This window comes from Cnephaeus nilssonii (genome assembly GCF_951640355.1).
Source record: "Cnephaeus nilssonii genome assembly, chromosome: X".
NCBI lineage: Eukaryota > Metazoa > Chordata > Mammalia > Chiroptera > Vespertilionidae > Cnephaeus > Cnephaeus nilssonii.
In genome coordinates this window covers 90,443,780-90,466,856 of record NC_137071.1, presented here as the reverse complement: position 1 = coordinate 90,466,856, position 23,077 = coordinate 90,443,780, and the positions used below count along the sequence as shown (strand labels likewise).

General features: G+C 40.4%; 1 protein-coding gene across 4 annotated transcripts in view; it reads left to right on the top strand.

The window, feature by feature from the left end:
* MTM1 (myotubularin 1) overlaps positions 1-23,077 on the top strand; it is a 115,456-nt gene that overhangs the window by 72,223 nt on the left and 20,156 nt on the right. For all 4 annotated transcript variants that reach the window (XM_079764790.1, XM_079764791.1, XM_079764789.1 and 1 more), the window contains exons 7-10: positions 5,883-5,966; positions 8,120-8,269; positions 14,336-14,524; positions 21,324-21,509. In XM_079764790.1, the coding sequence (XP_079620916.1) occupies positions 5,883-5,966; positions 8,120-8,269; positions 14,336-14,524; positions 21,324-21,509 (609 nt within the window). The remainder of the gene's footprint in view (positions 1-5,882; positions 5,967-8,119; positions 8,270-14,335; positions 14,525-21,323; positions 21,510-23,077) is intronic.

The window sequence follows — 23,077 nt, the reverse complement described above, 5'->3', positions numbered from 1 at the left end:
CATTCCCACCAGTAATATAATTTACCATAGCTAAGATTTGGAAACAGCCTAAGTGCCCATCAGCAGATGAATGGATTAAAAAATTGTGGTACATCTACACAATGGAATTCTATGCTGCTGTAAAAAAGAAGGAATTCTTACCATTTGCAACAGCATGGATGGAACTGGAGAGCATTATGCTAAGCGAAATAAGCCCGTCAGAGAAAGATAAATATCACATGATCTCACTTATTTATGGAATATAATGAACAACATAAACTGGTGAACAAAAGCAGCTCCAGAGACAGAAGCATTGATCAGACCGTCAAACCTCAGAGGGAAGGTAGAGGAGGGTGGGGGTAAGGGGGCAGAGATCAACCAAAGGACTTGTATGCATGCATATAAGCCTAACCAATGGACACAGACACCAGGGTGGTGAGGACATGAGTGGGGGAGTGGGGGGCAATGGGGGAATAAAGACACATATGTAATACCTTAATCAATAAAGAAAAAAAAAGGAATTGGTAAGTTTGGCTTGCCTGACCCAGCTGAAACACAGGTGTGCACACCACCCATCAGGAGCCAGGCCCACCGCCTCTCTGCCCCAGTCTCTTCCAGTTTTCTTCCCAGATTCATACCTGTCTTTAATGACTCTGTCTGCATAAAAGGGTCACCATTAATTGAAGATTTAAATACTAAACTGCAGTGTTTGTTAAATAAAGAAAATAAAACCTTGTGGGGGAAAAAGTGGTCTGCTCTTCCTAAAAATCATGTCCATCGATGACCATTCCACTGCATGGTGGAAACTCCATTTGAAAGCACTGTTAAATCTACAGGTTTATCAATTTATTGCCCTGAATACTATGAAAATGATTTTCCTCTGTAACTGTATCCCTTTTGGATGATATTTAATTTCTGTAAATCTGTCAAACATCCAGTTCTGAGATAACACATCACATATGTTTGGGGGAAGAGGCTGTCCAGGAGGGAGCTTCATGAGCCTAGGAATTCTAATTTGGTGACAGACAGCCCTCCTTCCTCAAAGAAGGGCACTCATGAATTGCTTATCATTTATAGATTCTACTCAATAAAAATTAATCTAGATGTGCTTTAAGCAAGTTGGTGCATCTTTATTTAAAATAATGGCTAATTAAGTGAAAGCCAAAATCTGTTGTTATTTCAGACTATCCCCACCCCCCAAGACACAACAGTGATAAATGTAGCTAAATTAAAATGATAAGTTACATTCTCTTTGTCAGAGCTGTTTTTATCCCTGGGTTGAAATTGGAGATTTATCTCAACTTTGTCCTTTAACATTTTTCAAATGTGCATTGTGCTATTTTTAATACTGGAAAAAATGCACATGATTGTTGTGGGTTGTTGTTGTTTTTTTAAGTCTCCATGCATGGTATCTCTTGACTAGAAGGAATCTGAATTGGTTAAATGTCCAAATACTAATATAGAACCAAATAAAGGAAGACCCATTCATTTGAAGCTAGGGGTAAGCACTTGAGAGTATGTTTTCTGATGTCAGTTTCCTAATTTAGATATTGTGCCCTAGTTATGTAAGATGTTCATATTGGGGAGGTTGCATGAAGGGTGCCTAGGATTTCCCTGTACATTTCTTTTCAAATTCTTGTAAATTTATAATTATTTCAAATAACTTTTTAACAATATATATTTTTTATTGATTTCAGAGAGGAAGAGAGAGGGAAAAGAGGATAGAAACCTCACTGATGAGAGAGAATCATTGATTGACTGCCTCCTGCACCCACACTGGGGATCAAGCCTGTAATGTGAGCAATGTGCCCTGACTGGGAATCAAACCACGACCTCCTGGTTCATAGGTTGATGCTCAACCACTGAGCCACGCCAGCTGGGCTCAAATAACTTTTTTTTAAAAAAAGTAAAGCACCCCTTCGCCCCCCGTAATACCTTGACCACACAGAACCCTTAGGCTATCCTCCTAAGTGTTCTGGTGTATTCCACATGAACCTTCAGGATCAGGGCGATCACCCCCTAGAGATTCTGGTTCAGAGGGGGCGAGGTGGGGCACAGGCATTGACTGACACCTTGGGAAACTGCTCCCACCAGTGAATCTGAGGCAGAGCCCAGGTGAAGGACCAGGCCCTAGAAGAAAGCCACGAGGCCTTCCGGAAGCACCAACTGGAAGCTAACACTTTTCTGCTCTGAGGTCTCACTAAAGCTGGGACTGAACCATTTTTGAGTTGTGAATATGCCATAAAATGAAACTGGTGTTGGTTGGGTTCATGGAGTGGACTTCATTACCAGTCTTCTAGAACCAGTTTTGTCCATGGGACTTCGATTTCCCAAAGAAAGGCTCCAAACTCACCCAAGGTTAGTTAAGGATAATGTCAATCTGCTAATAAAGCACTAAAAAACCCAAGGCCTTACAAATGTATTATCTGTAAGAGGAAGAAAAAGATACAGTTAAAAACCTTGACATGTAATCCATTCTTTTAGGTTTTAACAGTTTTCAGTCCAGAACTTTAATTAGGCTTATAACAAGTTACCACTTGTAGGGAATTTTGTACTTGTTAATAATGAGGTACAGAGGAATGGGATTTGTTATTCTTGCTTTAATGGCTAGTAGTTTTTATTTTTTTTAAATAATTCACATTTTTGTTACTCTATTTGAGAGCTTGTGTTTTAAAATTCTTGCTTTGTTCTCTTATTTAAATCTTTAAGGGAGAAAAGGTAAAAATTAAAATATCTGGGAAGTAAGTTCTGGTATGTTCAATTTTTTAAAATTGTGGTCCTTTTAGATTGCTTTAATGGAGCCAAGTAATTTATGAACAACTTAGTTTTTAAAGAAAAATACAATGTGAACACTAACAAGTAATGCTTTTTAAAAAATATCTTTTTCTTGTATTTGTAAGTTAATTTATTTGGATGGTTAGAATATTGGTTTAAGCTCTTGGACTTTTCCACCAGAAGCTCCACTTCAATATTAGATGTGTTGCTGTGTATTTCATGACAAGAAATACATGGAATTTTCCTGAATATTTGAAGTCTAAGTCTGGCTCTTGGCATCAGAATTGGCTTGGAGCTGTTTCCATCATAGAGTTCTCATAGTCATGTTTCAGGGGTAAAGGATGCCAGTTCCTTGACTCATCCTATATATCTGGACATCATTCAGAATGGGAAGTGTCATTCTAGAACAATTTCATGAGAAAGGCTACCTGATATGTTGCTAACATGAGGACATTGTAGCATTCTCATATTAAAGACAATTTTTAAAATATCACTTATATTCTGAGTTCTCTTAAATCAAACATATTAAAGAGAATATGGAGATGATTTTTGTTCGGAATATATAGCCTTTATCTTCTGATAGTAACAGTCTGGTAAACTTATATTACACTTACCAGTGATTTTGATGTAAGATAAAAGAGCATATTTTAAGAAAAAGGGAGTTGCTTTATTATTAGTGATTGAGAAATAGTAATTTACATTGAAAATGCTGCTGGTTAAATGCCCAAATTTACATTGAAAATGCTGCTGACAAGTCAAAAAGGATTGCATTAATACACATGATGATTTGTCTGGAGAGAAAGCTTTATCTTACCTTTGAGTTAGCAATTTTATTCTTTGTTTTTAAAAAGCCAATGTATTCACTTGAGCTTTATGGGAAAGATGCAAATAACTAAAAACAAACAACAACAAAAACACACACAAACTAACAAAACCATGTTGAGATCAGGAACTTATTTCAAGAAAGCATATCCTAGGTTTTCTTCTGAAGCGAGTGACAGTACAGCCTTATGTCTCACACCATCTGTCATCCACAGTATGTCAACAACACAGCAATATTGAGTATTTACCTGTGCCATGTCCTGACCAGTGTAGTATCTGGTGCTCAGATGTCACAAAGAGAATACTTAGATACCTTCTATAGATTCTGTTTTTGGATAAAGAAGTTCACTATACATTTTAGTGCTCTTTTCACCAAAAGTCCCTTTATCTTGTTTTTCCCAGTGGTACTGAATAATTAAGTATTGCTGTGGATTCAATGTTAAGGTAATGCCTCAAAGAATTGCTTAGCTATATCAGCACCATTACTAATGTGTTTTCGACATGCTATCTATCACAGAATACTCAGCACTTAGGCCTAGCACTGCCTGAGTTGAGACCTGCTGAGGGTGCCATGTGCTTTGGAAATTTCAAGAAGACAGTCTGGAGAGCATGTTCTTGACTAGTTTTCATTTCAAACCTTTTGCCACTTAAATACAGAAAACTGTTACTGCTAAGTGATGTTTTCCCAGAAATTCTCTGTAATGTATGGGAGGGATTGCTTGCATTCGAAGTTGTAGACTATAACAGAAAATGGGTGGGAAGGAAGATACATGGAGGAAAAGTGCCCAGACTCGGTTCCCTTAGAGAATGTAGTTGTTCTGGGGCTGTATAAGGCTTCACATTTTCATTCAGTCAATAAATATGTACTAGTATTCTGCCTACTATGGGCCAGACACTGTTCCAGTTACTGGGGATACAGGATGTGAACACAAGTGTCTACCTTCATGGAACCCATGTTTTAGGGGAGGGAATGATAGATGTCCAAAAGTGAAGAAATAAACAATTAAATATATTATAATATGTCAAATGGTCATAAAGGGTAGGGGGAAATAACAGGGGTGCTGTTGTAGAGGTAGCATATTTATTTTCTACAGGGTGTCAGAGAGTCTCATTGATTAAGGTTACTTTTGAACAGTGATGTGAAAAAAGTAGGGGGGGGGGAACCCATGAAGATAAAGGATTTCAGGCAGCTGGAACAGCAGGCACAAAGGCCCAGAGGTTGGTAAGAGCCTGGTGCTTTACAGGGGCAGCACTGGAGGCCAGTGTGGCTAGAGTAGAGTGAGCAAGGGGGAGCACAGAGACATGTCAGGGGATGTGGCCAGGTGGTGGACAGCCACATAGGCCATTGAAAGGACTTCCACTTTAACTCCAAGCAAGACAGAAAGCCAACTCTTACTCTGACTTTAGAAGTTAAGATTAAAGCAAGGCATCAGTTAGGAGGTTATTATAATGATCCATGTGGACAATGGTGGAGGTTGAAACCAGGGTGGTTAACAATGAGTTGATGAGGCTAATAAGGTTTTTGGCTCAATCAACTGGAAGGATGGGGCTGTCATCTGCTGAAATGGGGAGGCTGTGGGAGGAGCAGGATTAGATGTGTTTACCCAAAGTCTTCCAGATGCCTTTTAGGCAGTCTGGAGTTGTGGAGTGGGAACCTGGATAGCTAAGTCTGGGAATCAGAGTAGTGGTTGGAGAGTGATATTTAGGAATTGCTTAGGGTGTGGATGGTATTTGAAGCCATGAAACTCATCAATATGGACTCCTCAAGAGTGAGCATAAGTAGAAAAGAGATGAGCGATCTGAATCCTGGTATTTCATAGACATCAGGGCTTTGATTCAGAATTCACAGAGAACATTTAATTAAGCATTTTCCTAATGTCCTGTCTTTTAAAAATAGATAAACATGTCATTGTTCCCTTTTGAGCTGGTTGCACTTTTTAATAACCATTCTTGAATTTCCTTTCACTTTTTTAGTGACTTTTATCTGATTGATTTCTAATACTATTTAAAATTAGTAGGCATTTTCTTGGCCTGAAAAATCTGATTTTTGTGGAACATCATTCACAAATAATAATTAAGAGAGCTGTCCATGGCCATAAAAATTGAGGTCTCAAAACTAATTACTGAAGATAAAAGGTAATAAGTTGAGTCTGATTTTTTCACTATTATTTATTTTTTGGAAGTTTCAGGTTTGGCTGTGATTTTATAGTAGGCAAATCTGGTGAAAAAAATCAAAGGATGTAGTATCACTAGATAATTTGTTTCTTCACACTGAACTTTAAATTCTTTTTGTTTGCCTTTTCTAGCCAATATTTGCATTTTTAAATGAAGAAAAGTTTAACGTGGATGGATGGATGGTTTATAATCCAGTTGAAGAATACAGAAGGCAGGTAAGCCAATAGGTACTGTGGCATGTAGTGAATCTGAGTCAGGCATGGTGACAATATGTCACCAGGCATGCTCTTTGAGGATCAATAACATCCTTGCCAAATATGTTTTTAATGGCAGTGGTATAATATAGCTTATTCTGTCTATTTATTCCATTGCCATATTCAAGCTGCATTGAAGACTGGCTGGCTAAGTTCTGTTCCCTTCCCTTACATGAAGAATATCAGTTATATGTTGGTCATGAAATGAAGCAAATACTTGTAGTCTAAAATAGTCAAACCTCTAATAGCTTCCTATTTAGGAGTTGATGTCGCTATATATTTGTATATTTGGGAGCCTAACTATTAATGACAGATTTCAATTATATACATTCTGGTTTGTAGATTCAAATTAATTAGAACTGTTTTCCTATAATAACGTCTTTTCCCAGAAAGCTTTGATGAATATATATTAGAATTTCCATTTACTGCTTTCTTATGTAAACATCACCTACATGCATATTTATTTGCTGTAGTAAAGGCAAGAGGCTTGGAATAATGTTGGCTGTTCAGGAACAAAGGTCTCTTGTGGCATGTTTGTGAAGAAGATCCTGTGCATGTTATGTAACAAGAGCCACAAATTGACCTCTGGTATAACCAAATCTATAGGACAGCTAGGAGTTTTGTGATGGAAGTTTTCATAATTATCATTCTAAAAGCTCTTAAAATAATTGGGAAATTTTGTTGAATGACCTTTGAGAATCAATTCAAGCCCAGTTGTGTTATATGCAAAGGCAGTGAAGGTAAATTAAAATGCAGAACCCTAGACTTGAGAAAAAACATCTAGACACCACCTCCACTACTAAGGACCTCATTTGATTTCCATTTAGTCTTGATCATAAGCAGATCCAATGCTCAAGAATGGTGGTATGGGAGTTTATCTCTAGAACACACGTATGAGGAAGTATGTGCTATTGCTTCTAGAAATCAGCTTTAGACTATTCTTTTCAAAGTCTGTGTATACCTCTCATTTTAGTGACCTTTGTTCTGGATCGGTTATTGAGGCAGAAGAAGAACCATTCAAACGTTTTGCATGGTTTGGAGATCTCTGTAGTATTATGTGTTAAAACATTTGTGCCTTATTTTAAGAATGTTATTGACAATATTAAGACATTTTTAAGATCAAAGTTTCTAGATTGAAACAAAACAGTTCCTGTTTTTAAGATTGCATGCATATATGAACTGTTGAAGGTATTTTGTTCCAGACTGCCATTTCATTCCATCTTTTTTTCTTATAACTTTCTGATGGGACTTATAACTTTCTAATTGGACTCAGCATCAGACTCACCTGTTTGGTCCGTGGTCTATAGGACCAGACCTAAAGAAAAGGTACAATGTCTGTCCCCAAACCAAGCACCCACATAGCTTACTTTTGTGTCTGTATTTGTGTATTCGTGAGTATGGGGAGAGAATATTCCACCACCTCTGGCTCTTGTTCACAATATATAAAATTTTATGGGTAGATGATAGGGTGGGAAGTATCTTCCATAGCTCCCTGTGCAGTCTGTGTAGACTGCAAATTACTCTATTTCTTACACAACCTATATGGCAATCACCAATCCAAAACAACTTGATTGAAAAAACTCTTAGGAGGTGGCGAAATGAGCCTCCCCAAGAGGGGTTTTCATTTACTTCCCCTCTGCGACTTTCTTCATATACTTAGCCTCTTTCTACTTTTTGAGCAGACTGAAACATTTACTCTGTTTTGAGTAGGGAAAGGGAGTTTCCTGATCTCTTTTCTATCCTCAATTAGACACAGAGTACATGATATACTTTTTCTAGGTTGGGGGGTACATGGGTAGGGAATGAACTTACATTTATCTTTATTGTACTAGTAGTAAAGAATAGTTTGATATGAAATAAAGGAAGATCTCAAATTCAAGAGAATCTTTATTTACCAATGACAGTTTAGAACTATGGAAACCACCAGTGTTTGTCTTGTGTTCTTATGTTGTCTGGATTATTGATTTGGCTCCCTTATTATAAATCAGTAGACTGTCACTACACTGTGGTCAAAGATGCATTTGCAAATTCTGCTAGAATGAAGAAAGGAGACCCACAGCTAATGCAGAGATGAAGTCATGCAGTACTTACTTGGACTTCCTTTTTTCCTGCAGGGCTTGCCCAATCACCACTGGAGAATAACTTTTATTAATAAGTGCTATGAACTGTGTGACACTTACCCTCCTCTCTTGGTGGTTCCATTTCGTGCCACGGATGAAGATCTCAAGAGAGTTGCAACTTTCAGATCCCGAAATCGAATTCCAGTGAGTATGCAATTAATGTTGTTGTTTTTGTCAGAGTGCCTTTTATTCCATAAGAACGATAGTTAAGTAATTCAGAGAAACACTCTAGGATTTTAATCCAACAAGTAATTGTCAAGTGCCTTTTGAGTGCAGAACACCAGGCTAATTGGGAAAATAAGAAAGATAACACCTGCCTTCCAAGAGCTCACAATAAAGGATGGGGAATAAACACAAGTAATTCTTATTCAAGGGAGGGTACAAATACTACCATCATATGTAAACCAAGTGCTAGATGGACGGAAAGATGTTAGGACAGGGTCTTTGTGGTTTTCATCTTTGTAGCACAATACCTGATATATGATAGGCTCTTGATAAATGTCAGCTGAGTCATGCTGGAAACAAGGTACTATCTTATGTTATAGAGTATTTAAGTATAGGCTTTTATGTATACTCACCTTTATTAGGATGTGCTTATCCTCATTGTATTTTCAAGTTGACTAAAATTTTAGAGAATGTTTTCCCCTCTGTTAATTTTCAGGGCATCCTATCTAATAATAGAGTAACATGTAAATTACCATCACTCCGCTACGCCCACGATTGGGCGGCGGGAGGCTGGGCGGCGGGACTCGGGGTGGCCTATCCGGCCATTGAGAGGCACGGATCCGCTGCCACTGAGGGGGGCTACCCTGCTGTTGAGAGGCGCCCCCTGCGCCTCTCAACAGCCAGATCCGCGGCCGCTGAGGGGGCCTGCCGCGGACACCCAGCTGCGCCTCTCAATGGCAGGGTAGCCAGGTGTCCGTGGCAGCCCCCCTCAGCGGCCGTTGAGAGGCGCAGGGGGCGAGTCCCGCCCCCTGCACCTCTCAACAGCAGGGTAGCTCCCCTCAGCGGCCACGGACCATCAAAAGTGGGGGAGCTGGGTGCCTTTCTGCTCCAGCACCAGGCCTTTCAGAAGCCTCCCCCGAGCCGGAGGCTTCTGAAAGGCCTGGTGCACCAGTGGACAGGCACCCAGCTCCACCACAAAAAGCGAAAGCGTGTAGGGGACCCTACACGTGCATGATTCAATCGTGCACTGGGCCTCTAGTGTCATAATAAGTACATTGTTTTGTTTTGGTTTAAAAACAAGGGTTGAAGAAATTAAGGTTTAATGCCACCTTGCATTTAAATCCCAAGTCTAGATATTTTTATCCTTAAAAGGACATTTGTGTGAAATGTTTATATACTGTCAAAAAATAATTGCAACTTTTAAAATTCACCTGATTCTCTAATTATGAGTGTCTGTTCATATCTTCATTATATATATTGTACTTGGAAGTATGTTTTTTAGCTCATTTTGTTAGAACATGGTGCTAAGGAAGCTAGTTACAAGTTCACTACTCTTGTTCTCTATTTGGACATATTTTTCTGTGCCATAGCCACAAACTCCACACTTACTCTGGCAATCTGTCTTGCTAATACGTGCCTTGTCCACAGGAGAACTGGATTAGGGTAGTGTGAATTGCTTTTATTCACTCCTTTATTCAGTTAATGTTTATTGAGCATCTACTGTAACAAAGGTGTGTGTGTGTGTGTGTGTGTGTGTGTGCGTGTGTGTGTGTGCATGCATGTGTGTGTGCGTGCATATGCATGTTTCATGGGATTTGAAGCAGGAGAGGAAATGAACCAATTGTGCCCAGTCCCTTATGCTCAGGCTACCATCTTAATCCAGTAGTTTCCATTATTCTGTGTGAATGAGAGCCCACTGTAGAGCAAATAGAATGCTTAACTTTTTACTTGTTGAACTATTTTATGGGTCCTTCTTACTTTGTGATGGCCACCAATTGGCATTTATTTTTCCTAACAAAACTGAGGCTAAGCTGTCCATTATTCCTATATCTTTATAGATTACTAGGCTTAATAATATTTAATAGTACATAATGTACTCTTTCTGATGTACTTTGTAACCCCTGACTCTTGACTGTAACCCAGAAAACACACTTGCTTTCAATGAGAAACCATTAATACTTGATATTTAGTTTTTAAGCCCATATAAAAATACAAAAAGAATAGATGAGAAAGCAGTCTTAAAATTAGAAAAAAAACATAAAATATCACTGATTAATAAAATAATCCACATGTGTTAATGTTTCCATTAATGGATATATACTCCTTTATCCTCAAGCATGTTTATTTTATTGTTATGAAAGTCTTTAACATAAGTAAAACATATTTTATTTAGATATTTTAGAAAATACTGATAAGCAAAAAAGAGTCTGATGTCTTATAAGAATCACAGTTAACATTGTCGTATATGTCCTTCCAGCCTTCCTTCTATGTATGCATATTTTTATTAGGAAAAAATAAAATAATTCTGTAATCTTTGTCTTAATATTTTTTTTTCTACATGGCATTATCCTGGAAATAAGTTTCCACACTGATAAATATCTACTCGTAGGCTAGTATGTAGATACTAGAGGCCCGGTGCATGAAATTTTTGCATAGGGAGGGGGGTGTCCCTCAGCCCAGCCTGCATCCTCTCCAATCTGGGACCCCTCGAGGGATTGGGCCTAAATGGGCAGTCAGACATCCCTCTCCCAATCCAGGGCTGCTGGCTCCCAGCCGCTTGCCTGCCTGCCTGCCTGCCTGCCTGCCTGCCTGATTGCCCCTAACCGCTTCTGCCTGACAGCCTGATCACCCCCTAACAACTCCCCTGCCAGCCTGATCAATACCTAACTGCTCCCCTGCCAGCCCGATTGCCCCTAACTGCCCTCCCCTGCCGTCCTGGTCACCTCTAACTGCCCTCCCCTGCCGTCCTGGTCACCTCTAATTGCCCTCCCCTGCCGGCCTGGTCGCCCCTAACTGTCCTCCCCTACAGGCCTAGTCATCCCAACTGCCCTTCCCTGCTGGCCTGGTCGCCCCTAACTGCCCTCCCCTGCAGGCCTGGTTGCCCCCAATTGCCTTCCCCTGCAGGCCTGGTCCCTCCCAACTGCCCTCACCTGCTGGCCTGATTGCCCACAACTTCCCTCCCCTGCTGGCCATCTTGTGGCGGCCATCTTGTGTCCACATGGGGGCAGCCATATTGTGTGTTGGCATGATGGTCAATTTGCATATTGCCTCTTTATTATATAGAATACCACAATGCATTTAATCAGTTTTCTTTATGAGTCATCAAGGTTCTTAATAATTAATCTTTTGCTATTATAAACAGTGCCATGATAAACATCTTTTGGTGGCTAACTCATAAAGTATATCCTTAATTATTTATGTCTATTAGATACTTTAAGAAGAATAACCCAATATGGTTCCATATACTTTAAAAGTACTCATAGTAGTTGATATTGTGAAATTAGCATTATTTGTACCAGGATACAGCAAGCATCCTTTTTAAAGTTAGTTGAGATCCCAAAAGAAAACGAAAGAGGTGAAACAATTCATAAGAGTAGCATTTCTTAACCTTTTGCACTCGGATGTCCAGTGTGACTCGACACGGTTAGCATCGGTAGCAGCTCTTTTTATACTCTTTGAATGTATCAATAATTTGAAATATAAAAAAATCCAAATAAATAAGTTTGTATGAAAAGAAACTCCAGTGTTTTATTCTACTGCCGTGCTTTGTAAAATCTGGGGTATTTAAAAAATTAAATCCCGAGTAGAATAAAGGAATCGAGAAAAAAGCAAGCGAGTGCAAAGGGTTAATATAGCATGGTGATTCTAGTCTTAAATCTCCCAAGCACAGAGAATAAGGGTGAAAGAGAGGAGAGCATTAGTGGTACAGAACAGTTTCTTGCATTTGACCTCATTTAAATTTAAAACTTGATGAGGGTCATTTTCAAATAATAAATCTCTTGTATCTGTAGTGATTTGCTGTTTAAAACTGATCTCAAATCAAATCAACACATTACACAATATTATATGTCAATTATATTTCTATTAACCTGAAAATTCAATTCAATTATAAAGTAGAGGCCCGGTGAACAAAATTCATGCATGGGGGGGGGGGTGTGTCCCTCAGTCCAGCCTACACCCTCTCCAATGTGGGACCCCTCGAGGGATGTCCGACTGCTCGTTTAGGCCCGATCCCAATAAGATCAGGCCTAAACAGGCAGTCGGACATCCCTCTCACAATCCAGGACTGCTGGCTCCCAACTGCTCGCCTGCCTGCCTTCCTGATTGCCCCTAACCGCTTCTGCCTGACAGCCTGATCACCCCCTAACCACTCCCCTGCCAGCCTGATTGATGCCTAACTGCTCCCCTGCCAGCCTGATTGCCCCTAACTGCCCTATCCTGAAGGCCTGGTCACCCCTAACTGCCCTCCCCTGCAGGCCTGGTCCCCCCCCAACTGCTCTCCCAAGCAGGGCTGGGTCCCCCCCAACTGCCCTTCCCTGCAGGCCTGGTCACCCCCAACTTCCCTCCTCTGCTGGCCTGGTCACCCCTAACTGCCCTCCCCTGCAGGCTTGATCGCCCCCAACTGCCCTCCCCTGCTGGCCTGATTGCCCACAACTGCCCTCCCTTGCAGGCCTGGTCCCTCCCAACTGCCCTCCCCTGCTGGCCATCTTGTGGTGGCCATCTTGTGTCCACATGGGGGTAGCCATCTTTGACCACATGGGGCAGCCATCTTGTGGTTGGAGTGGTGGTCAATTTGCATATTACTCTTTTATTAGATAGGACCCATAAAAGTGATCTCATGTCTTTTATCTCTCTTTAAGAAAAGGCTATAGGAAGTAGGTGGGGTAGGTCTCCTCTCCACACTGTAGATTACAAAATGGAGGTTGAGTAAGGGCCAGTGCTTTTTCCCAGGGCCACACAATTCTGAGCCTTTGGACTCTTAGGGGCCACAATGGTGTTTTTAACTGGTCTCTGGCATGGCACAAAAATTCAATGAATGAGTATTCATGTTATCATATAATCATTCTCACCAGCCCATTGTCATTATTATGCACATCAGTTTTTATGAATATCAATGCTTGTCATTTGCTTTCCTGGAGTGGGTGACTTCAAAAGACAACAATGTATCTGGCCTTGTATTAAGTGAGCTCAAATTGTTGTTTCTTTAGCTCTTGTGTCTGCTTTTCATAGTTTTCCATATCTGACTTTACTGGCTGCTGGCCTGCCTCTAGATGCTAACTCAAGCTAGCCAGCCCCCTGCACTGCACTGAGTACTTTACCTGCAGTCATTCTTCCTTCATCCTCACAGCAGCACCATGGGATAAGATTACTCCCCATTTGATGAAAGAGGAAAGAGAAGCAACAGAGGCTATGAGCTCAGTATGCAGGTTAGAGCCACCCCCAGTGCCCATGCTATTACCCAACACTCTCACCTCCTGGCTCCTTTTGTGTGCTTTTTTTTTAAATAGCTTTTTTGAGGTGTACACCAAACAATTCACCCATTTAAAGTGGACAGTTTTATAGCTTTTGGTGTATTACATTATTAGCTACTTTTTACAGTTACTTTTGGTTCTGTGCTATGACCTGGGAAACCAGGTATCAAATGTGCTAGTCGTGTGCATAAAATTAGAGAAGACTGGGTGTGAGTGAAGGCTGGAAGAGCTCTCCTAAGAGCCAGGTATCCATGCTTCATTGTAGAGACTCCGGCAGCTCTTTTGGCTGTCCTGACATCTTTTTTGCTTCCCTTGGGTTATCTCCGCCCCTCATATTATTCTAGAATTGAGACTGTTGGGAAAATGGCTTGCAGATGTGAGTTGTTATTATAGAAACAGGTTATATCAGAGGTGATTTCCTTTACCTCTCACTTTTTGCTAAAGTTGTTTCTTTGTGACGATAAATCCAATGCAAGCTACAGAACTAAAATAATATCAGAAGCTTTCTACTTCCTTTAAATGATTTAACATTTTTTAGTCAAGCATGTAACTTCTATTAGCTGTGGTACTAATTAAAAAGGACTAGTAAGGCAATTGGTTATTCTAATTGTCTCTTAATAGAGACATTGCTAAATGTGTGTTTCTGGGCACACACAGTGAAATCATAGGTGAATAAATATTCCATTTCAGCAAAAGCAGATTCACTTTATCATGATTGTTGGTGCTTTATTTTTATAGTTTTAATTGTTTTGAGATTTGTTTTAATAGCTCAAAATTTCTGTACTAACTATAGGTGCTATCATGGATTCATCCAGAAAACAAGACAGTCATTGTACGTTGCAGTCAGCCTCTCGTCGGTATGAGTGGTAAACGAAATAAAGATGATGAAAAATATCTTGACGTCATCAGGGAGACTAACAGACAAATTTCTAAACTCACGATTTATGATGCAAGACCCAATGTCAATGCAGTGGCCAACAAGGTGAGTATATTTAATGACATGTAGAAACATCTTATATACAGTGTATGGTGTTTCACATGAATGTTTTTGCCATATCACGGCAACATGTGGGATTAAATTAATAGTTAAACTTAGTTTAAATAAGAAAACTAGATCACTGATCTAGAAAGTTTTAATCACAAAATGTATCTTAAAAGTTGAATATATTACAATCAAATGAAAACATTCTTTAGGTAAATTAGGCAAATCTGGAACTGTAATGAACTTGGGTTTTTATCAGAATCTTAGGCAAAAGTTAGAATCTCTTTGGAGCTGTTAGGCTGTTGATGGTTATTCCCAATGTCTATGCTGCTGAGGCATCTGTGAGGAGTTATGGGAAGCTGTAATTGTAAAATCCTAAATTTGTTGCTTTATCAAAACAGTCTCTTCATTATATTCATCAGTGTGTATTCTCATTTATGTAAAATAATTCAAGAAATGAGTAGATATATGTATGTGAAGTTTATAATCTCACACACACAATGTTATTATTATCAAAGAAATCTGTCTCAGTTGTCTTCATAGCATTCTTAAGCAGAAAATTCCGAGTGCCCCTGAAGTTGACTGGGATTGTCACTGTGAACATCAGTGACTACATAGTGTTGCCTTCCGGAACTCTCGGGAGGCTGCTGCAAGGTGTAAGGCTGTTTGCCCCGACACTAAATGGCCCCAGATTATGCTATGCTTTTTACGTTTGATTTTTTTCCTTTCTGTTTTGTTGTTGTTCTTCTCCCATTACTGCCAGCCATCACAAGTGCTCACAGTGGGCCTGCCCCGCATTGCTCATCCCCATTCCACCTTTGAGATTTCCTGTTTATCATCAGCTGTAGGCTTCAATTTCATCATCTTGAATACTTTGCTTATTCTAAGGTCATCTATCTGACATCTTCAATTATTCAGAGCACAAAAAAAGAACCTGAAAGCAAAACAAGTCCTTAAGCAGCTCAGACAGTTGCAGCAGTTTCCTTAGTGGGCCTATGGCATCTATCTGTCTGCACATGCATCTGTGAGAAGGCATGTGTGTGGGGCTCCACTTACATGGTTGTGCATCTTACACACTGACTCCCGGGGGGCCTCTCTGCCCCTTGCATGCTCTTGGACCAGCTGTTCGTTACTACAGGTGGTATTTGTTTGAGGAATTAATATGATCTTGAAAGTATATGTAAACTAATCAGGAAGTGTAATCATTAAGTAAATTAGGAATTATAAAAGTAAAATATTTTTGAAATAAAGTCTAAATACACCCCCTAACCACTCCCCTACTCTTCTTGTATTATCCTTAACTTTATATATTTATTTTCCTGGGATTCAGACTTGAATACATGTAGAAAATGCAATATTTTCATGTATACATTTAGCCTGAAACAGATATAGCATTAAAATGAGGTATTTAGAAAGAATATTTTAAAATATTAAAATGTATAAAATGCATACATCATATAAAGCTCATTGTTATAGCAGTAGAATTATTGAATGCCTTTTTAACACTCGGGAAATATGCCTGTGTTTCTAGTCCCCTTAGGAATGAAGGGAAGAAAAAAAATAAGGAAAAATACCTAGGCTTTAAAGATCTCTGCATCATTCTTTAAAAAAAAAACACACTCAGGTCCCCCTCCTCTCTTGGCTGTGTCTCTAGCCTAGTCATCTATATCCATAGCAACAGGCCCTTGGACCTGTATGTCGGCATACTAGGCAGTCTGGGTTGTTGTTTTTTTGTATTGAAAAAAAGAACACTGAAAAGAATATTTCAAAACTAACCAGAGATGGATAATTTGCACTTTTAAGAACTTAATCTGTGCCTGACTAATTTATCTTACCCTTCTGACTTCTATTCTATTTGGACCTAATCATTCCTCTCTTGTGGATATTTAGATATTCACAACCCCAGATGTAACAAGCAACATCACACCATTTTAAATTAAACAAGCAAACAGACAAAACCCAGGGTTGGATAAGATCAAGCATCAAGCTGCTTTAATTTTTCAGCAGCACACTGTGATGAATTATAGTAGAACTGTATTAATGTCTGGTTTTGCCAGAAAATTTGGCAATGAGTTATATATTTATTTACACACACACACACACACACACACACACACACACACACACACACATATTATATGTGTGGGGCTCGGCAAAAAGCAAACAAACATTAATGTCAAAATAAAATATACTTTCTTACTTAGAGTCTGTGGAGACCGAGGCATCTAGCTTATACATAGGCCTCCAGGTTTGAAGTTCAAATGGTAGCCTTATTTCTATTGCAGGAGAACTTCTCTGTAACTAACCCTAGAAAAAATCCAGGATGTGTTGGCCCTTCTATCCGGAGCTACAAGTTTATATTCCTACTGTTGTTATAAATAAAAAGGAAAGGGACATAAAGTAGCGATGGCACATTTTTCTGGTGCCTTCATTTTTGCTCTTCATTTCCAAGCATGTTTCCCGGTCCTCTCCCTTCAGGCATTCTGAAGTTAGTATAATGTTGCTTTGACGATAATATTTTTTTTCTGGTGAGTTCACACATTCAGATGTTTTTACAGTGTTAATTATCATCCTTTCATTTCAGCTTATAGAACGTTGTTTTCTTAACAAGTCTCTGAATTATTTAACTTTTTCTTAAAGAGCTAGAGGCCACGTGTTCCATGGCATTTAAAAACATTAAGGAGAATGCAGCCAGGTTTATAAACAGAATTATAGCATTTCTTCTCGTCCGTGTGGAAAACGGGCATCTCCACCATGCTGTGAAGGTGAACCGGTGACTGCCCTAGCAGTTTATACTTGTAGGTGCTGCAGTAGGTAGTAGCACTCCTCTTGACACCTTTTGTGCTTTGAGGGCCCACTATGTGCAATGCTCTGTCCTTGGTGTTTGCATAGCAGACAGACAGTCATGGTGCACTAGAAAGGGTTCAGGTATTGAAGTCAGACAACTTAAATTCTGATTACCTGTGTGACTTTGGGGATAGTTAAATAGCATTTCTTCTGATTTGCAAAATGGTAATGGTAATAACTATCTTGTAGCATTGCTATAAGAGTTAAATAAAATCATGCAAAGCAAGAATCACAGTATCTGGGACATCATAGAGGCTCATTAAACAGTGGCTGGTGTTAGCTGTTATTGAGTATGGCTTCTTTTAATCCTGTGAGACCTAGGTAGTATTATCCTGTATTCTACAGGAGAGAACATTGAGGCTGAGAGAGGTTAAGGTCCTTTCCCTAGATCACACAGCAAGGAAGGGCTGAAGCTGAGCTATCAATCTAGTTCTGTCTAACTCCAAAGCCTATTGTTTTCCTCTGGCCCATGTGTCTCATGTGAGTGGTAATACAAAGTCAGTGCCTCACCCTGAAAAGTACTTTTTTAAAACTGATGGAGAACAAGGTCTATTCAGAACCTGTTCTTGCCTTTCCAATTCTGGAAGAAGAGCTAGAAATTCTAGAACATTTTGAAAGTGATTTTTTTTCTCACAAATACACGTCTTCACAAAATTGCCAGCCTGCCATCCCTTTTCTAGCTCAAAGTGTGACTAATGTTATTGGAGCTCAGTGTTGGATAGGAAGGCGAGTCCCGTCACTCATTTATGTAACTTGCAAGGTTTGGGGTTGAGATTTGGAGGCTCAGTAACTTTTCAAATATTTGTGTGAGTTTCTGACGAAATAGAAAACACAAAATTGCTGACATTTCTTGTAGCAATATTTTTTCTGATATATCTCCTTGGAAAAGGAAACAATAGAAAAAATAAACAAATGAGACTACATGAAATTAAAAAGGTTTGCACAGCAAATGAAACCATCAACAGAACAAAAGACAAGTCACTAAATGGGAGAAGATATTTGCCAAAGATATACTCCGATAAGGAATTAATATCCAAAGTGTATTTTTTTAAAAACTCATACAACTCAACACCAAAAACCAAACAATCCTATTTAAAAACTAGAGGACTGGTGCACGAAATTCTTGCATGGGGGGGAGTGTCCCTCAGCCCAGCCTGCACCCTCTCCAATCTGGGACCCCTCAAGGGATTTCCGACTGCCCGTTTAGGCCCGATCCCGATAAGATTGGGCCTAAACAGGCAGTCGGACATCCCTCTCACAATCCAGGACTGCTGGCTCCCAACTGCTAGCCTGCCTGCCTTCCTGATTGCCCTAACCGCTTCTGCCTGCCAGCCTGATCACCCCCTAACCACTCCTCTGCCAGCCTGATTGATGCCTAACTGCTCCCCTGCCAGCCTGATTGCCCCTAACTGCCTTCCCCTGCATGCATGGTCACCCCTAACTGCCCTCCCCTGCAGGCCTGCTCCCCCCCAACTGCCCTCCCCTGCAGGCATGGTCCCCCCAACTGCTCTCCCCTGCAGGGCTGGGTCCCCCCCAACTGCCCTTCCCTGCAGGCCCGGTTGCCCCCAACTTCCCTCCTCTGCCGGCCTGGTCACCCCTAACTGCCCTCCCCTGCAGGCTTGATTGCCCCCAACTGCCCTCCCTTGCAGGCCTGGTCCCCCCCAACTGCTCTCCTCTCCTGGCCTGATCACCCAAAACTGCCCTCCCTTGCAGGCCTGGTCCCTCCCAACTGCCCTCCCCTGCTGGCCTGATCGCCCACAACTGCCCTCCCTTGTAGGCCTGGTTCCTCCCAACTGCCCTCCCCTGCTGGCCATCTTGTGGTGGCCATCTTGTGTCCACATGGGGGCAGCCATCTTTGACCACATTTGGGCAGCTATCTTGTTTGTTGGAGTGATGGTCAATTTGCATATTACTCTTATTAGATAGGATAGAGGCCTGGTGCACGGGTGGGGGCCAGCTGATTTGCCCTGAAGTGTGTCCCAGATCAGGGTGGGGGTTCCCTTGGGGCATGGGGAGGCCTGGGTGAGGGGCCTGTGGTGGTTTGCAGGCCGGCCACGCCCCCCGGCGACCCAAGCGGAGGCCCTGGTATCTGGGATTTATTTATCTTCTATAATTGAAACTTTGTAGCCTTGAGCGGAGGCCAGGGCAGGCCCGGGCGGGCGGAAAGCTTGGCTTCCTCCATCGCCAGGGGAAACCCAAGCCTCAGGCTGGCTCCAGCTCCGTGGCTGCAGCCATTTTTGTTGGGATTTATTTATCTTCTATAATTGAAACTTTGTAGCCTTGAGCAGAGGCCAGGGCGGGCGGAAAGCTTGGATTCCTCCATCACCAGGGCAACCCAAGCCTCCTGCTCTCTCCAGCTCTGTGGCCACCGCCATATTTGTTGGGTTAATTTGCATACTCGCTCCTGATTGGCTGGTGGGCGCGGCTTGTGGGCGTAGCAGAGGTGCGGTCAATTTGCATGTTTCTCTTTTATTAGATAGGATGGGCAGAGGACCTAAATAGACACTTCTCCAAAGAGGCCAATAGACATGAAAAAATGTTCAACATCACTAATCATCAGAGAAATGCAAATTAAAATCACGATGGGATGTCACCTCACACCTGTCAAAATTGTTATCATCAATAAATTAACAAACAAGTGTTGGCAAGGATGTGGAGAAAAGGGAACCCTCATGCACTGTTGGTGAGAGTGCAGACTGGTGCAGCCACTGTGGAAAGCAGTATGGAGCATCCCCAAAAAATTAAAAGTGGAACTGCCTCATGACCCAGTTTTATACTGCTGGATATATATCTGAAGAAACCCAAAACATTAATTTGAAAGAATATGTGCACCCCAGTGTTCATTGAGCATTGTTTACAATCACCAAGGTATGGAAATAACCCAACTGCCCATCAATAGATGAGTGGATAAAAATATTGTGGTACATATATACAGTGTAATATTATTCGGCCATAAAATAGAATGAAATTTTACCATCGGCTACAGCATGGATGGGCATAGAGAGAGTATTATGCTGACTGATGTAAGTCCATCAGAGAAAGACAAATACAATATGATTTCACTTATATGTGGAATCTAAAGAACAAAATAAACAAAATTAAAACAGACTAATAGACACAGAGAACAAACTGATGGTTACCAGAGGGAAGAGAGGTTGTAGGGATTGTGTGAAAAAGGTGAAGGGATTAAGAAGCACAAATTGGTAGTTACAAAATAGTCACAGGGATGTAAAGTACAATATAGGGAATATAGTCAATAATCCTATCTAATAAAGAGGGAATGTGCTAATTGACCATCAAGCCATCACAAAGATGGTGGCACCCACAGCCAATAAGGAGGGAATATGCTAATTGACTGTCACACCCTCAAAGATAGTGGCGCCCACAGCCACAAGATGGCAGTGCCCAGTCCCCTCAGCCCCGCCAGGTGCGCAGCACAGCTGGGCCCGCCTCCAGGTGGGTCCGGCTGCTCCGCACGCCTGCCTCTGGAGTTCCCCAGTCCCCTCAGCCCCCCAGCCACCCAGGGCTGGCCCGAGGTACAGGCAAGCCTCAGATGGCGACTTCCCAGCTGACCAGGGCCTGCCAAGGCTTGCGCTGCTGGCAGTGGCAGCAGCAGGGGTGTGATGGGGGCGTCGCCTTCCCCTGATGACCGGGTCACCTCCTGCCCTTGAGGGCTCCCAGACTGTGAGGGGGGGGCAGACCAGTCTAAGGGACCCCCCCTCCAGTGCATGAATTTTCATGCACCGGGCCTCTAGTATTGTAATAACTATGTATGGTGCCAGGTGAGTACTAGAAATATTGAGGCGAACACTTTGTAAAGTATATGATTATCCATTGTGCTGTTCACTTGAAACTAATAAAAACATTATTGAATATAAACTATAATTGAAAAATAAATTAGAAAAAAATAAATAGAAAACACAACTGACTATGTGTATATCTTGTTTCTTAGGCAACAGGAGGAGGATATGAAAGTGATGATGCATATCATAACACCGAGCTTTTCTTCTTAGACATTCATAACATTCATGTTATGCGGGAATCTTTAAAAAAAGTCAAAGACATTGTTTATCCTAATGTGGAAGAATCTCACTGGTTGTCCAGTTTGGAGTCGACTCATTGGTTAGAACATATCAAGGCAAGTATATTTGTAAAAAATAAGTGATTGTTTAGTGAAACAATAATTTTTAATCCTTAAATTTAAAAATATTAAACAGTGAAAGAAGAAATATTTATAATATAGGGTTCTGCATTTGACAGTATTGTATGGTATTTCCTTATCATTTGCTTACCTAAATTAAAGATTTCACAACATCACCTCCACAATATATTTAGCTTCTTTAGAGATGTCATTTTCCATCTCGTCAATAATAAGTAGTTGAGTCTTTCACTCAGGTTTATTTAGAAGTAGCCAGTTTCACCAGTACTTGGTATGACCCTCAAGGGCCTACAGAGAGATTGTTTGTATTGAAACCAATATCAAATTGACTAATTTTAAAGAATAAATTTTGTGCTTTATTATATTCAATCTTTTCTCTGCATAAAGACTTCAAAAACCTTCCTTCTTTTAAAAGTAAAAGTACTTGAAGCTATCTAAGGGAGCTAACACTTTTAGAAGCTGCCATTTAGTTCTATAAACAAGCAAAAAGCCTACTTTATTTTTTCCATGAAAAGAGCATATTTTTAATTGTTTTTGTTCATACATGTTCAGTTTCAACTTTCAATAATAAAATTCAATCACTTAGGTTCCTTGATCATAAAAACTTGCTTCATACATTATTTGTCACCAAAGTCCACAGGCATACAAAACATCACAGAGATTTGACTCTGCATGCCTACTTTAAATATGTGAATTATTAAAATAGTTTTCTAGTGAAATTTTATTTTCCAACTCAATAGGAATCGTGTTTTTATCTCACCTGTCATTCATTTTTTCTTAATTTAGCATCCTCAAAAATAAATTACAAAAATATTACTTGTGACAGCTAAATGCAATGTGGCATCCTGGATTACAAAAATGACATTAGGTAAAAAGTAAGAAAATCTGAATAAAGTATGGACTTTATTAAAAATAAGTTAATAAGTTTATTAACATGTTAATGTATCAACATTGATTTATTATTTGTGACAAAAAGACCATATTATTATGTCAATATTAGGAAACTGGATCAAGTATATGCTAAAAGGTGATTTCCATTGCATCAGGCCTTTAAGGTCTAGACTGGACCTGGACCTATTGGGCCACTGATTTTTCTAATATGATCACTGTTATCAGTTTAATTGTGTTCCTCCCAAAATTCATATGTTGAATCCTGACCTCTAGTACCTTAGAGTGTGACCTTATTTGGAATTCGGGTCATTGCAGATATGATTAAATAAGATGCGGTTATAATTGAGTAGCATGGCCCCCGAATCCAGTTAAGACCAAAGTCCTTGTGAAAAGCAGAAATTTGAACGGAGACATGTACAGGGAGAACACCATCTGAAGATTGGAATTAAACTGCCACAAGCCAAGGAGCTAACAGAAGCTAGGAGACAGGCCTGGAACAGGTTATTCCTTGAAACCTTCAGAGGGACCACGGCCCTGCCAAGAGCTTGATCTTAGATTCCAGCCTCTGGGAGATAATAATGTCTGTTTTTTAAGCCCCAGTCTGTGGTACTTTGTTATGACAGCCCCAGCCAACTAATACAGTTGCATATATGATT